Genomic DNA, 17,247 nt, shown 5'->3' with positions numbered 1-17,247 from the left:
AAAAGAAATCATTCTGGGAGGTGAGAACAAATGGGGAGTGGGACAGGCTTTTGTTATTTGCTCTTTGTGTTTTCGTACATAATAAATTAATCTGTGATACTTCTAAGCTTGGATGTTCGTGGGTGGTTTGCCGTCTTTTTTTTTTTTTTGGTGAACAGTTAAAAAAAATCAAAACACTTTGTCCTGTACTTCACTAAGTCCAGGTAGATTAGAGAATATGGAGAGAATATGGATTCAGCAGAGGCAATGATGCAACTATGTAGCTCTACTACTGGAACATAGCAGGGGGAGAAGAGCAGCTCAGGACCAGGTGGCTTTATAAATTATTTTACATTCTGTAAGAACAAACAGTCTCTGGCATCCTTAGGTATCCATAGGACCATCGGTCCTGTGCACCACATGCGCTGTTTTGCCACATGCGAAATGGGTGCTACTGCACTGGTTAAACATGACTAATAAGATCGAGCCAATGAACATTCAGCTATAAAGCTATTAAGAAAACTCGATTCCAGTCCGTTGCTTTAGATTTTCTTCCCCCTTTCTTCTGCCAGCCAAGGGTCGCCCCCTGCATTGCCGATCCCTTCTTTATCCTCTGGAGAGTTAAGTGGTTCAGCTTCTCTGAGGGTCATCTGCCTTGCATATGACTTTCTTATTTACAGCTGAAAACTTATTCACGCCGTTACACTTCTGATTTTAAGAACCCAATCTGTTCTTTTGGTTCTTATTTTAAACCTGATTCTCTGATACGTGCTTAATTCTTGCCCTGCCTCTAAACCTTACTTTATGAATTCCTTCTTCCTTCTTTTCCCCATCTGCTATTTGCATACTGATTATATGAAATTGCATTAGAGTATTTTGCCTGTGGAGTCTCTGCTTATTTAAGAAGGTATTTTTTCAACAGGCTGAGGGGGAAATTGCTTTTTGTACTATAAAAAAGGAACAGCCAAAATACCATGTAAAATGTACCTGCTTCTTCAGGCTTCTTTTAAAAATAAAGTTGTTTACTCTAATGCAGCATTTTTCCCTTATAGAAAGAGTCTTCACGAGGAAGACATAGAGAAAAGGAGGATATCAAAATTACAAAGGAGAGAACACCAGAAAGTGAAGAGGAAAATGGAGATTGGGAAACAAATAGAGAAGGTAAGTGAAATTAAATTAATGGTCTCCCTACAGCTCAGAGAATTGCACTAATACTGGACTGTATGTAAAGTAAAATAGTTAAAGATTCAGTCTCTAAGTAGAGTGCAGTAGCCATTAAGATTTATTTTTGGAAGAGGGCAAAGGAGCAACTTGATTTGGACTGCAGTAATAGTAAAAACAACTTTTAGAAACATTCTATTTTTGAATCCTCAGACGAGGAACTTGGCCATTGGCTATTCTGTGGTTGAGCCTTTTGCCATTAGGTCAGTAGCTGAATCCAAGATGATTTTGAAACTGATCGGTCCAAGAAGTGAGCATGACTCCTTTGAAGTTAAAAGTCAACAGTTTTTTGTTTGTTTGTTCGTTTTTGTTTGTGTGTGTGTAATTTGTATTAGTGTGGACTATGTCGTTAGTAAGTATGTAATTAGAATGCGTATACCAGCAGCTGAATGGGACAGTTGGTGGACAAATCATCTTCTGAAAATACTAGAGGAGTGGTAAGAGCTTTGCATTACTACTGGAGGCTCTTGTTGTGGTTGAAAGGTGATTTTATTGTCCTTGGTGCTGATAATATTCATCCATTTACTGCATAGTTGAGGAAAAATCTGTATTGTTTTCTCACCCCTCTCCTGAGTCTTTCCTTTTTCCTTTGAAGACCAAGTTAAACTGCCACTGAAATCCTGACAACTTCTAATGAAATGTGGTATTTACATAGTTTTGTAAGTATCAAGGTTTCAGCAGTTGTTAAAATATTGCAAGACAATGTGGGGGTCCTGGTCCACTGTTGAGGATTCTTTCTACCATACAGTAGTGATGCCAAAGAAAGAAACAGTCATTTTCCAAAGAATTTATAGCTCTTTATTAGACAAGATACTAGTTATAAATAATTATATTAGAATACATATCTACATTTTGTTCTTGTAACCACAAATATTTTCAAAATGCACAAATGATTCTGTATGGTTAACGCTTTTGCTTATGTTTATGGTTATGTTCTGCTGGAAGTTCTGCATGATGAAAACCAAATGCAGTCACAGTGCCTTCCTAAACGAAAGGGTTTGTACTAAGCACTTGGAAGGGGGGAAACGTGTTATACACTGAGAGAGATGCATGATTTTAACTTAAATTAAAATGCCTAAAATTTACACAGAATCATAGCAAAAATCTCTGTCAAATTAGAAATCTTCATATGCTGTGGTTTACCTTTTCTGATAACCTGAAAATAATTTTGGCTAAACATACAAATGTAATTGTTAGTTGATTGAAGGTTGCTTGTCTAGTACTTTATTGTGACATAGAAAACCGTGATATAGTCAGTGTAGAAAATAAAGTTTTAATAGTCCAAGTGGCAGACTTTGTTTCTGGGAAGGAAAACAAAAAACAAACAAACAAAAAAACCTGGAGATTTCTCAAGTGAATTCAGATATAATGAATCTTTTTGCAGTAAGATGTACTGTAAGTTATTTGCGCTCTGACTGTCCTATGGCATATATGCATGGAAATAGAATCTAAGTCGAAGAAAATTTGCAACATAAAAACATCTATTTTTATGTAAATATGTAGCATGAATGTCTTAATTCTTAGACATCGAGGCTTCTAGCTTGAGAATTATGAATTTCTCAAAATAGTGTTGCTCATAACCTCTGTGGGTAAAGCAGAACTGGTGTCTGTGAAGTTGTAGTGTAATATAATTGGACAGATGGACTGGGAAAGAACCTATGCTGTTAAGAACTGCACCTTTCTGGAGGCTGTTCTCATGCTCTCAAGCCACATGAAGAGAATTTGTAGACTCAACATAGTTATTGCAAAGCTTTTATATAGTTCCTGTGTGTCAAAAGGGGGGTGAAAGCTAATGAATCTTTAATGAGGTATCTGTTCCTGGAAGGTTCTTTTATCAATGTGCTTTTTGAGTATTTGACTTAAGTAACTATAAACAAAATAGGAAGTGTAAACAGTAAGACTGCTTTCTTTTTCAACAAGATTTCAGTTGCATGGCCTGAAGGGTGTGGTATTTAACTGACAATGACGTAATGAAAAAGCGAGAAGAAAATGCTGATGTGAATACCAAGGAGTAAGAATGTTTTAAGTGTGGTTTTACCCAGTGAAAGAAGTTATGCAGACCTCTTCTTTTATTTTAAAGTCAATTTATAGATGTAATTAAACAAGGTATGAATTGATTTGTAGGATACCATATTAAAAAAAAAAAAAAAAAAGCTCTAGTATAGTGCATTACTATTTTAATCCATTTCATGTGAGATTTCCCAATTAAGCAGGGCTCCACATATTTTCGGTCTTTGTGAAAACACTCTTTTTTGGGATATTTTTGGTATATGAATAGAAAGAAATGGTGTACTGGGTTTCCCTTGCTACCTTAGATAAATTGACACAAGTCTCTAAAAGAAGTGAAGTGTTACTAATGAAGTTCAAGTATTTTAATGGTGGGTCATATGGGACTAACTGGAGTTATTTCAGGTTCACGCAGATAATTGGAGGAGAGATTTGGCTTAGCCTTGTTGATCCATTTATGCGATGCTTAAAAGTCACTGAAAGATTTATGCTTGGCATCCAGTATGCTAAAGGAATATTATTTATTTCATATGTAATCCATTTACTAGTCTATTTACTTTTTGTTTTAATTAAGACTCTGATAATGGAGATGTTAACTATGATTATGATCATGAGCTGTCTTTGGAAATGAAGCGCCAAAAGATTCAGAGAGAACTCATGAAGTTGGAACAGGAAAACATGGAGAAACGAGAGGAAATTGTCATTAAAAAAGAGGTTTGTATTCTGTAAATGCAAAATTAAAATATAAAAAAAATAAAAATTCAGCAACCACTTCATAGACTTCTTATTGTTTCCTAAGAGACCTGAGCTTTCTGGATTACAAAAGTTCTATTCTGTACATAGTAGTAGATAAGTGGCATGTTTATAACTTGATGTGTGACATGGATATTAGTTGCAAGTCACGTATCATCTGTTCAGTCATCTGGCACCATAAACAAGTTTTCTCCTTTATGAAGTCAGCTATTAAATGAGTAGGAAACTTTGCAATTTAATGATTTAAAGCTAATAAAACCTTTAACAGAGATGGTGTAGAAGAAAACACAAGGCATAACTTACACCAAGCTCCTTTTCTTACGTGTCTTGTGGTAACTGAGGAAAGTAGAGTGACAGACAGGCAAAGCTGTTACCAAAGTCCTAGAAGGCCTAATTTTGGGGAAGACTTAAAAAAAATAAAAATAATTAAAAAAAAAAAATCTGAAACAAGGTTCTTTTCTGGACAATGAAATGCTAGCTGGGATCATACTATCTGGGATCATACTAACTTTAAACTTTTAGTTACAGTCTTTGCAATCATCTTTTCTTCCCCCACCCTTTTATTGCCATGTTTCTTTTATGGTGTTCTTGTAAGCTAATAAACTGTTTTGAAAACTGTACGGTTAGTTTATTGGAGGTAGATGTGTAAATGGTTAAGATCTCACATCTAGACTGTTACTGTTTTTACATATATGACATGTATCAGCATACAGCAAAGCTTTTGAGCATCAGTCTTTTAACATTTAATATATTCTTTTCCTCAAGATTTCTCCTGAGGTGGTTAGATCTAAATTGACACCGTCACCATCACCAAGAAAGTCTAGCAAGTCTCCAAAACGAAGATCTAGTCCCAAATCCTCTTCTTCAGCTAGTAAGAAAGAAAAGAAAGCATCTGCTGTATCTTCCCCACTTTTGGATCAGCAGAGGTCAGTACGTAGAGATGCGTCTTGGGAGAATGTGGGAGCAGAGAACCACATTGATTTTTATTACTGGGGCTTTCATAATTAATACAGTTTTTCATTTTCCTTGCTTTCAGAACTATTGATTTTATAACTTTAGGGAAAAGTCTCTAAATTATGCACCGTGAGTCATCTACTGTGGAAAATTGCTACATGCGCATAGTTGTCAGTTGACTGATTTCATGGCCTTTTCTCTTTGAATGTCCAGAGTGTCTGGGATGTGATGAGGAAATATAAATAACTAAAGTGGGAGGCAGCTTGCTTTGAGATGCTGCAGCCTGCAAAATAGCTCATCTAGACTGAAGTGAGATGTTTAAAATGTGACTTTACATTCTGTTGGTATTGGATGTTGCTGTTCAGGAAATAATGTTTGATTTTAAAGCCAGAGACTTTCTCAGACTTCAGGAGGAGAAAAGAAGGGGGGGAATGCAGGTGAGGGGGAAAAAAACAGGACAAGATAAGATGTGCAAAAGCTCCAGGAAGGTCAGACTGGGCACCTTGCCACAAAAAGTCAGTCTCCAGAAACTAAGTTGTTGCTGGCTGCAGGAGCTTTCAGATGACTGTTTGATGCTTTTAGATAAGAAAGAAATTACTGGAACAGTATAAGCAGACACGTCTGTATTTGCAAAGCAAACAAAGCCTTTAAGAACAAACCAATGCTTTTTGCTACAGGAGGATAGAGCATGGGGATAATATGCTACTGGCATGTAGTATGTGATAGCATCTAGTTTATAGGGTTTATGTCCGTGATAATTCATATGAAAAAAATGGTGTAAATTCCTTTGTAATGTGAAATACATACTCAAAAGCTTTATCCTGCATCAAGTAGTTAACTGTAAATCTAAGACATGAATGAAGTCATTTTCTGTACTTGAGTGTTGCATTGCAGAATTGGGAGTCTAAACAGACAAGATACTCCAGAGTTCTGGTCTTGTGATGTATGCAGTTCGTGCAAAGGCATTGTAACCTTGGAAAATAGTTCTGTCTGAATGGGAGCAGTTCCTATTTTTGCTTCAGAAATAAAGGTTACAAATTGAAGAGCTTATTGTGAATTTTTACCACCTGCATTCACCCTTCAGTCAAGTTACTGAGCACTGCTTGCTAATGGAGTGGCAAATCCTATCCTAAAAGCTTCAGGGCCCTTTACATTATACTTTCCTGCCAACATTTGAGAAATCATTATTTGAAGTAGTTGGCAGTCGTTCATTTTTTTCTTGTTAATTTATATCTAGGAGTTCTAAAAGTAACCAGAGTAAAAAGAAAGGTCCTCGTACCCCTAGTCCTCCTCCTCCAGTACAAGAGGAAACTCCGTTAGGAAAAAAACACAAAGAAAAACATAAAGGAAAAGAACGTTCAGAAGAAAAGACGAGGGAGGTGAAAGAGAGAGGCCGTGACTTTGAAAGGCACAAAGAGAAAAAAGAGAAGCAGAGGTAAGTTATGATGCATTATTAGGTAAGTTATGATGCATTATTAGCTTTTACCCTTAAAAACAAGATTACATTAATGTTACCAAAACACAGAGTAATAAGGGATTTATACCTGCCTTGCCAACAACCATTTCAGTACTCATTAAGTATTTAAAAGCCTTATGTAGTTTGATAAACTATAACTAACATATTAACAGGTTTAAGTTGCATAATAAGGTTTTCAAATGCCCTTTTGAAAGACTCATTATTTTTCAGGAAGTTGGATCTTCACCAATGAAACAATTCACTTGCCAGAGTCTTTATCAGAGTCATTTACTTGTCTGCTTGCCTGCTTTTCTGAAATCCTAGAGGACTGATATCTTTCTAAATTGGCGGTGGCACATTTAGACTTTCCCCGACCTTCTGTAGGTTAAAAAGTATTTCTGAAGTCAAAAGCTATTGCAATTCTAGAATTTCATCACTTACACATATATGTGTGTGTGTGTGTGTATATATATATATATATATATATATATATATATATATAATGGTGGACTTAGATGACTATTCCCATTATTTTCTGAAGCTTAGTTGTCCATTTAAGTTGTTAAATATAACACTTGCATTTTTAAGTTCTATGTTCCCTTGATGAAAATAGGGTATGTATTCATAAGTGCATCTTTTGTAACTAGTATAGCAAAGACTAAGAGGTTGAAGACAAGTAAAAAAGTCTATTTTTAATTGGTACAGTAAAAACACAGTAATTTGTTTAAAAATATTTTATTTCACTCGTACTTGCCCACTCTGTTACTGGAAGGCCATAAGCAGTAGAAAAAAAGTTCTAGGTGGTACTGAAAGGGTCAAGAGAGTAATTGGCCCATGGTTGTACTATAATCAGGTATTGCTGTGGTGACTGCAACCTTTAATTTCAGTATTGGATTTTTGATGACTTTTTATAATAAAAAATAAGATGTAATGTCAATGCTTCATGATGTGAAATAGCTGAAGGTTCAGAGAGATTTTTAATTCATTTGAAATTGCAGTTAATGTTTGAAAATTTCTGTGAACTTAAGGATTCTTGAATAAAATGTTAATGGAAATGTTTAATAGGGCAGTAAATGAGTCTCTATTAATAGGAATTTTGTTTCACCACTGCCTGAAATATCAGGTAAAAATATAAATGTATTTTGGTTTTACTGTCTTATAGTCATGGATTTTATGATCCAGTAATCAGGAAGAAATTTAGTATGTATCTTGCATTCCTTAGTTCTGCTAACTTTCAGGTAATCTCATGAAATTACAGATGGAACAAAACATTCTTTAAGAGTAGTTTTTGACCTTGTAAGCACAGGTTCATTCTTAGAAATGTATTGATGTCCTGTTATGCCTGTTGAACAAACTGCTCTTTTTGTTTCCCAGAGATCCTTCTGAAGGCTCCCATAGGCAGAAGCGTTCTCCTAGTCCTGCAGATCATTCTGGCAGTAACTCCTCTCCTTCCAGAGAGTATTCACCACCTGCTGCAAGGCGACGACAAGCCTCCCGAGCCCCAGCAAAGTCAACCACTCACAAGCATAACTTTTCACCTTCTCGCAGGTAGGTGGTCAGTTGCAAAGACAGAACTTCCATTAATCTAATTTAGAAACTTCCTCTGTTGCTTTGCCTACTTGCGTGTGTTTGTCTGGGGGTATGTGTGCGCCTCAAGAACTCAGAGGCTTCTTTACATGTATTGGTGTTGATGTGTTTTTTTTTGGTTGTTGTTTTGTTTTCAGATATTATAGGTACCTGTCAGGTCAGGAACACAAGTCAATGTGCAAGTTTCTGTTCATCAGTTCTTCCCAAATGTTTTGGCTTGGGGTGGAGCTTCAGAATTCTGATACGAGACATGCTCTTTCTGTGATCCTTTGGGATTTTTTTTCTCTTCCTCCTCTCCTTGCTTCTTAAAGATCACAAAATCTTTAAGAAAATTTTCAAAAATCACAAAAGCAAGTGTGTCTGACTTACACAGAACAGTATGAGGACAGTTTCAGAGACCCTTCAGAGAAGATCTAGTCCCTGCTGGTTCTAGGGTCCTTAGAGAAAAACCTTTTGCCACTCTGGGAAAAGTTATTACTTAGTTTTAAAAAGAAAGGGAGAAAGCTTTGTACTGGGGGCTTAAAGAATCTGTAAGCTTAAGTTCAGAATGGTAGTGCTAAATATTGTAATTCTGTAATGGGAGGGGATGCGTACTTACTTTCTGCACTTCTGTTGAGGAGGGTGGGGGAGGGACACCAGATGTCATATATATGCATTCTGATAGAACAAGAAAAAACGTCTGTTCAGCTGTCTCAAGAGTTGTAAGCAAGCTCTTGCTGCTGTGGTTACTCAGTTCAGATGGAACAATGTAGTATTATGTTAAGCTAGGCATCATTGATGGACACATTCTCCAAATAAGATTGTTTGAAGAGAAGGTTGTAGAGCATCCGATTTCTCCTTGCAGCTGCCAGTAGTAAGGATACTGAAAACCACCTTTGCAGCATGTCTTTCCCCACTTTTTCTAGCCTACTCCAGTGTTTTGCTTGTTGGTACTTGCCGGGAGGTTCTATGCAGACATACAAAGTGTTGTGGAAGGGAGCTAAGCAAGGAAGAAAAGTGCCTCTTGCCTTCTGCTAGAGGCAATGAAGCAGGTTTTGAAATGTTCTGTTTGTCTCCAAACAGTTCTTGATAGTCTTACGTGCAAGCAAATTTTAGTAACCCTATGTCTGTTTCATACGCTGGGTTTAATGGTGAAAAGTAAACATAGTATTTGTTTAAAGATGGTAAGTCATGAAATTAGATTTTGTCAGTTCTGGCTCTTACAGAGTTTCACTTTGAGTGCTTTGGAAGCTTTACTACTAAATCCAGGCTGTTTTGATTGTATGTGAGCATGTGTACAAATGCTCACATACAGTGAAAACAACATGGAGGCATGCAAGCTACTTGTTCTCAGGAATAGTGAGTATTCTGCTTTCAGTGGTCAAATCTTCCCTTTTGTGATGGAAAGCTACAGCCAGCATAAATATGCAGTCATGGAAGCAGAGAAATTTGAGTTTACTCTTTCCTGCTATCCTTGGGGAATGCCTACCTATAGCATGCATAGGAGACTTTAAGGTTTTTTCTTTCTCCAGACAAAAAGAAGCTACACACAAACATCCTGGAGGTCAGACTGCACGTGGACATTCCAGGCATCCCTAAGATACAACAAGAGTGCATCAGCCGGACCCCATGCACTTTTACTTACACAGACAAGGAGATGCAAAATCTTAGTCTACTGTTGAGGACTACAAATAGTCTCTGGCATTGACCATCATAGATGCATCTCAGTGGGATAGTTTCCAGGCCTGGCAATATCTGGTTCATACCAGCATACAGGTTCACAGACACTGTATGAATTAAATCAAAAAACAGATACAGCCTGTCTCAGCATGTCTCACTTAAGCATGTTATAAAGGCTGATTTTACTTATTTTTATCTCACCCCTTTCTTTCTGCCATTTTCCTACGTGTTTTTCTAATAGAACCAAAGTGGTTCTGTTCGAGTGTTGTTTTCAGCTGTGCTGTAAAAATTGTGTTTGATTTCCCTCAGTTGACAAGTCTGAAGTTGAAGTGCCTCAAGGAAAAGTCACAGTGCATCCTTTAGTGGATATATCTGGTTCCATAATGGAATCCAGATGTAGAACCATCACCTTTGCGAGACTGGTCCTGTGGTAACCAACATACTATTCTGTGGGGCTCTGAAGGCAATTTTCTTGAGTCACTGACATTGACTATAAGGAAGAATAAAACACTGATATTAATAGAAGATTCCCACCGTGATGTATTTTACCTAAAAAAAGACTTCCTTACAGAGTTCCTGCCTCAGGTTGCCAGTGATTTCACATAACCTTCTGTTCCCAGAGCTTTGCTCCTTGGAAGCTGAATCATTGCTCTGTGTTCTTGACATAAGAAGAATCTTTCTACCTGCACAATGTCTGAGTCTTTTAGAAAATGGCCTTAGCCATGAGATCTGCTGCTGAATAGCATTGATGTTTGTCCATTTAGGTCCTGGATAGCATTGTGACATGCTGTAAGCCTGCTAATCTGAATCATTTCAGTGCTCCTTCTGTTCAGAGCCCAACTGACATCAGCTATCTTACTGAGAAAAAATTCTTGACGTTTGCAAGATGCTCAGCAAAAGCTGCGTTACATATATAGCTTTAACAACTGCTGGGCTATTATGGAATATTGCAGAAAGGTCCTGCCTTTGGTAAAGCAGTCCTTCCTTTGTGGGTCACCTGAAACTGAGGAATTCAACTGTACGATCTGGGTATTTGTTTGAAGTCACTGACACTGTATATGCATGCATATTCAAAAGCAGAAAGTAAATTACTTAAGTGATTTTTTTGAAAATGTGTTGTCTGTGTGTGGTTATTCTGACTCCTGCTCTTCTCTTTGGAGTCTCTGAAATTTTGTGAAGTGGAAGGCAGTTGGGAATTAAGGGCAGTGCGTATTTCACGAGAAAAGATGCTTGCAGATTGCTTAGATGCTGATAAGGAACAAAAACTACTACTGAGCTCAAAGGCTTGAAGCATGTATATGTCCACGTTAGACTGTGCATGTGATAACATGTTATGAGGAAATCTGTTCACTGGTATGTAAATGATCTTTAGTTAATCTATGGGATTTCCAAGATGAGACACTTGGTATATGTTTTTTCTTATTCTGTTAGATAAGAGATCTCCCTGCTTGTGGAAACATTCATGTTTGCTAAACTTTTAAGTAGATATCATAGAATCATAGAATATCCTGAGTTGGAAGGGACCCATAAGGATCATTGAGTCCAACTCCTGGCACCACGCAGGTCTACCCAAAAGACATGCATGAGTTTCTAGGATCCAGGCCTAAATTGTTTAAAGGTTGTAATAAAAGGCAGAAATTAAAAATGCAAAAAAAAAATGCACTGTTGTTCTCTGAAAAAAAAAATCTATTTAGGAGGAGAGGTGGATGCCCTTATGTAACACTATATAAAAGCTATCTGTCTAACTTCATCATGAAGACCAAAAAGTAGCATATATTGAAGAAAACAATTGTACTTGGTTCGTGGGGTGGGAGAGACCACATTTTTGCTGACTCTTCTCTCTCTTCCCCTGGGAAAGCAGTCTAATATATATAATGCAGTATATGTAATGTAATTGTGATTTAAAGACTTGTTCTAGGATATTAAGTAAACTATTACCATTTAGAGATAAGTATACTTTGAAATATATGAGGGAAGATTAGCTGGATGTTACAGACATAGCACTTGTTTTCAACAGACAGAGGATAGAGAATGCACAAATTATTTGAATCCCTCTGTTTTGTGTAGGGTATAGTAATTTAACTTTTTCAAATCAAGTTATTTCATGTGTGGCTATTCTAATTCTTCCTTGCAGGTCTGCCTCTCCATCAGGTCAGCATCATTCTCCCATATCCTCTAGGCATCACTCCTCTTCATCGCAATCGGGTTCCTCTGTTCAAAGACATTCTCCTTCCCCACACCGCAAAAGAACTCCTTCTCCCTCCTATCAAAGGACAGCTTCCCCGCCTGCAAGGCGGTCATCTTCCCCCTACCCCCCACGCTCTTCCTCTTCTCCTCAGAGGAAGCGAAGCCCTTCAAGGCACCGATCTCCTGGAAGAGAAAAGGGAAGGCACGATCGTGATCGGACTTCACAGCCTCATGATAGGCGCCACGAAAGGCGGGATGGTATGAATAAAAATAGCATTTCCGACAAATGTTTGTTTGCAGATTGCATTTTGAACAAGATTTTCAGTTTGTGGCATGATCTGCACCTATCCCAGTGGCCAGGTGGTAACGAAAGCACTGGCAGAAATCTGTATAATTCTTGCTGTGTTTGTGGTGCTGTTTTTGAGGACTGTGCAAGGGCATTGATCCTGATAGGACTGCTTAGGTAGGCTCAGATGGTTCAAGAGATCCTGTAAGCATCTGTTTAGATATTTTATGTGTAATGCAGTGGTCGTTTCTGTAGGTAAGTGATCTTCTCTTTGTACGAGGCATATGCTAGCAGATCTGATGCTATTCCAGTCATCACTGATTGCTTTGTCCATTGTCTTTTTCACTGACATTAAGTGAGGTGTGTGCAAAGAGTCATTCCCTCTGGAAATCTTTAAAGTTGGTTGAGCAATCTGTGATGGTCAGACATGCCATTTCTCTAAATAGACAGATTATAAAGAGTACGTATGTCAGCTTTTTTTAGACTGACTGTAAACTCACTTTCCTGTAGCAGTAATATTGTAAATAAATAATTTTAAAAAATGATTTTATGAGGGCAAAGAGGTCTTAAAAGCAAGTGATCTAATTATAGTACAAATTTATTGAAAATGTGTGTGGAGAAAAAAAAGGAACCTATGATTGTAGGAAAAGTGATCTTACCTTTAAATTACTGAAGTGTGCTTGCTTTCTAATGTCTTTGAAATTTATTTTTACTATACTTATTCCCCCTTTGAACAGGTAAATATTTGTAAAGCTCAAATTCAGAAAAAGATGTTTAAAGCTTACTGAAATATATAGGTGGATACCCAGAACGATCTTATCCTTCTTACACTCAAAATTTAAATTAATATGTATATCAGAAGTATATTTTGACTGTATTATTTTAGTGCTATTCATCCTCTAAATTTTTGCTTGCTTTGATTAAGCTCGGTATATAACACTCCTTTAAACATTTTACAGAAACTAGAGGGAAAAGGGAAAAAGAAAGAGACACAAGAGATGATCGTGATTATGACCAGGAGCAGGGTACCTCCAGGGATCATAGAGATGACAGAGAATCTCGTGATGGAAGAGATCGGAGGGAGACGAGAGATACCAGAGATCGGAGGGAGACGAGGGAATCCAGAGACACTCGAGACTCCAGAGATACAAGGGATTATAGCAGAGATAACAAAGATAGTCGTGATCAAAGAGACTCACGTTCCACCCGAGATTCTCATGACTACAGAGACAGAGAAAGTCGGGATGCCCATAAGAAGGATGACCAGTATCAGGAGGACTCACGCAGCTATGGAAGATCCCATGGCAGAGAGGAGAGCTCTCGTGCCGAAACAAGGAATGACTCCCGAAGTGACTCCAGAAATGACAGCAGAAGTGATCGAACGGGCCGAAGTCGAGGTAGAGGTCCAGAGTTATCTGACAAAGGTATTACATGATTTTGAAAAAAAAATATAAATAGTAAGTGTCCTTATTATTGGAGACCGAACACTGACATTTGTATTACCTTGTTTGGTGTTACGTGTGGAAATGCTGCCAAATAGGAGTGATTAGGAGCGGCTGAGGGAACTGGGGCTGTTTAGTCTGGAGAAGAGGAGGCTCAGGGGAGAACTCATTGCTCTCTGCAACTACCTGAAAGGAAGGTGTGGGGAGCTGGGGGTTGGCCTCTTCTTGCAGATAACTACCGATAGGACTAGAGGGAATGGCCTCAAGTTGCGCCAGGGGAGGTTCAGGTTGGAAATGAGGAGACATTTCTTCTCAGAAAGAGCAGTCAGGCACTGGGACGGGTTGCCCAGGGAGGTGGTGGAGTCACCGTCCCTGGGGGTGTTCAGTGAAAGGTTGGACGTGGTGCTTAGGGACATGGTTCAGTGGGTGACATTGGTGGAAGGGGATGGTTGGACCAGATGATCTTGGAAGTCTTTTCCAACCTTAATGGTTCTATGGTTCTGTGATTCTACAGTTCATGCTTTTAAGTTATGTTCAATTCTGTTGTAAGTAAATCAGAACAGTTGCTTAAAATTATAGCACTTCTGCATTCTCTGTTTAAGGTGGCATAACACCACTCTCCTGCCATACCATTTTAAAACAAACTTGAACCTCTGCACCAGTCTTAATGTTTCTGCAACTGAGCCCTAGGTTTTCCCATGTGCCACAAACACAGGAGGCTTATGTGTAGTGCAGGATTAGTAGGAGGCAGCATGTCTCAAAGTACTGGGTAGCAAGTTTTTGTTTTCTCGAATTCAGCTGCGTAGGCACTTGAAAACTATCTTTCACCCTCTCCACCCTTCTTGATTGACCGAAAATGCAATTTTAACCTTTGGCAGTATTTTTGAAAGTTTGATGCACTTTGTACAACAGCTTCACTTACCACCTTTTACCTCTCTAATAAATGGCATTTAAACTTTTTGCAATAAGAATGTGCCATACAGTTTTTACAGGAAAAATTATCTTTCTTACTCTCCTGCTGCCAAGTCTGTAAGTTTACATCATACTTGGAACAAATATGAACTGACTTTTTGACTGTTTTATTTCCTAGTCAGGAGACCTCATGTTATGACTAGGGGAGGGTGACGTAGGAAATCTTGAGTCTGCGGTTGGAAAATAATAACTTTGCAATTAAAGCTTGTCAAATTTGAGAGGTTTTGGTTAAGTAGAGTTTGCCAGTGCAGTTTTTATTTCCATGAACAGTTAATTCAAGTTTGTTAAAAAGTTACTGCTTTAGTTAGGTGTTACAAAACATCACTGGATTTCCTAACATGTGGGAACTCATCTTTTATCTCGATACATCACTGTTAGGAAGTCGGACAAGAAGCTCCCAGGTGGATGGTCACAGCAGTAGTGGAAACTACCATGATAGTTGGGAATCAAGGAGTAGCTACCCTGATCGAGATCGCTATGATAGTCGAGACCAAGCAAGAGATTCCTCCTTCGAAAGAAGACATAGTGAACGGGACAGGCGTGACAACAGAGAAAGAGGTATTTTAATGTATATTTTTACACACACGTATATACGTAGTTTAAAGTATATGTATGAATGTGTTTCTCTCTCATTCCTTCCCACTACTAATTCATAAATAACTGCACACTGACGCTAGTCCTATCCTTGATGTAAGTTAACTTTGTTAGTACAGGTAGCCAATACAGATAGCAGTGATCATGGAAAGCTTATGCAAGACTGTTCTTTTAGTCATAGTGTGCAAGATGTCAAACTTTTGCACCTGAAAGAGTTTGCTGTTGTCTCTGAGGAACTTACTACCAACTGTCACTATGGAGAATAATTGTATTGCTCACCAATCAAGACAATAGGAGGAAAAGCAAATAAAAATAGTATGGAAATGAAAGGATAAGTTGTGAAGAATGAATACAAAACTAAAATGATTTTTTTCCTATCTTAAGAAGAGAGTTTTGGAAGGGAAAGGTGTGTTGCAGCTGTTGTTCACCTTCAGTTTTTCAGAGGAATGTTTTGTATACTACTTTGTGAAATGTTTTTTGGCTCACTGAAATGTCTGTTGTCACCTGTTCTTGTGAAAGGTTAGATTCTCTCATGTCTTCAAGGCACGATTTCAATAAACCCAATCTCCAGACTTCCTTTTTCTTGTCAGCTGAAAAACCCTGCAGTCTGAATGTGTCCTGGAAGGTTGGCTCTTGCAGACTAGCTTTTGCCTCTTCCACCTCCAAACCTCCAGTAAATGCTAAATACCTTATCATGTAGTTTGTACTTTCCATATCATACTAAGTTTTTGATTTTAAAAAACCAACAACTTGGAAGTAAAAACATGTTATCATAACAAGGTCATATAAGAAGTGTTGACGATCCATGTTCAGTTGTCTAATATACTTACAGGCATCTTAATTCATGCAAGAGTTGTGTGTAGATGTTTTGTCACCCAAAACTGACACAATAAACAGGTGTTACAGAACTTTTGTATAAAACCTACTACTTGGTATGCACAATAAATCATATTATAAAGTTACAGGCACCATTAAAAGAAGATGAAACCTATTCATGGAACCATTTGCTTAGTCTGTAAAAAAAAGAAGCGCTACATCTATGACAGAAACGTTATTCGAGTTTGCTTTTAATTTTACCTGGTAGCAGGGGAGCATTAAGTCATTGTTAATTCACTCAGAGATTAAAATTGATTAAACTAATGGAAATGCATGTTTTATTGACTTAGTCCTGTTCAAGCTCTGTCTGCTTGTCCCTGGTGGGCATGGTCTCAATTTACAAGGAAGTACACTCAGCATCAGAGTAATGGACCTAAAAATACCAACCTCTATTCATGCAGTTCTTGTTCTTTTGTATAATGCTTTGAATATATATTTTGAAAGAAGTTTTACTGGTCTGTTCCTGTTCAAATGCTACAAATGTTAGCATAAAAATTGTTATAAAGTAGTCAAAATTTATATAAATATTCCAAAAATAACTAACAGAGTGCAGCCAAATTTAGCATTAAGTCTGTGGAGAATAAATGCCCTTAGATAAACCGTCTTCACTATCTTTCTGGATCAGTTGTTTTCTGTATGAATATCATTTTCTCCATGACCCTAGCCTACTGTCTGAACACTGAAAAACTCTCCTTATGTGAATGCATATGAAAACTTACAGCAGTTATGCTTCCTGTAGCTAATCCTCATCTCTCCCTTTCTCTTGGATTTGGTTGTATATTTCTATGCAGGGATCTCTTCTTCTGTGAGGAGATAGGCCAGTATTTCTTATAACACCTAGTAAAGTTACAGGAAAATAAACAATGTGAGTTCGTAGAAACTTGTGACTCTTAATTTTTGGAAGTGAAATTTTCATATGGAAGTCTTGATACTTGGTTTTCATATGTATGTCATTCTGAGCTTTCCAAGATCCTGTACTAGATTTTAATGATTCAGTAATACAATAGTAATGGCTAAGGTTCTAAGGCAGTATAATTATCTTTTGAAGTCATTCAGAAATGCCCAGTAGAAAATAAATAGTGACTTTTCTCTAAACTAAGGAAAGCTCCCTCCTGAAATACTGGAAAAATATTTCAGAACTACAGGGAGCTGTTTTTCAGTTGATTCAAACCTATAGCTAGATTACTGAAACACCAAGTCATTGGTGTTTTATTAGTGTAGTGGAAGCAGTGTGTATCCCATTAATATTTGGTAATCAAACTTGCTTCTCTTCA

The 17,247-nt window shown here is 37.6% G+C and overlaps 1 protein-coding gene across 5 annotated transcripts in view; it reads left to right on the top strand.

Moving 5' to 3' along the window:
* The window catches only part of ZC3H13 (zinc finger CCCH-type containing 13), a 48,724-nt gene that overhangs the window by 18,078 nt on the left and 13,399 nt on the right, over positions 1-17,247 (top strand). For all 5 annotated transcript variants that reach the window (XM_040541888.1, XM_040541881.1, XM_040541865.1 and 2 more), the window contains 8 exons: positions 1,032-1,140; positions 3,782-3,921; positions 4,726-4,886; positions 6,152-6,349; positions 7,745-7,918; positions 11,751-12,061; positions 13,049-13,513; positions 14,882-15,061. In XM_040541888.1, coding sequence (XP_040397822.1) covers positions 3,835-3,921; positions 4,726-4,886; positions 6,152-6,349; positions 7,745-7,918; positions 11,751-12,061; positions 13,049-13,513; positions 14,882-15,061 — 1,576 coding nt within the window. In that variant the 5' untranslated portion in view covers positions 1,032-1,140; positions 3,782-3,834. The remainder of the gene's footprint in view (positions 1-1,031; positions 1,141-3,781; positions 3,922-4,725; positions 4,887-6,151; positions 6,350-7,744; positions 7,919-11,750; positions 12,062-13,048; positions 13,514-14,881; positions 15,062-17,247) is intronic.

The sequence above is a fragment of the Cygnus olor genome, chromosome 1, assembly GCF_009769625.2.
Source record: "Cygnus olor isolate bCygOlo1 chromosome 1, bCygOlo1.pri.v2, whole genome shotgun sequence".
Taxonomy (NCBI): domain Eukaryota; kingdom Metazoa; phylum Chordata; class Aves; order Anseriformes; family Anatidae; genus Cygnus; species Cygnus olor.
Note: the sequence above shows the minus strand (reverse complement) of the source record. Positions and strands in the feature narration are given on the sequence as shown.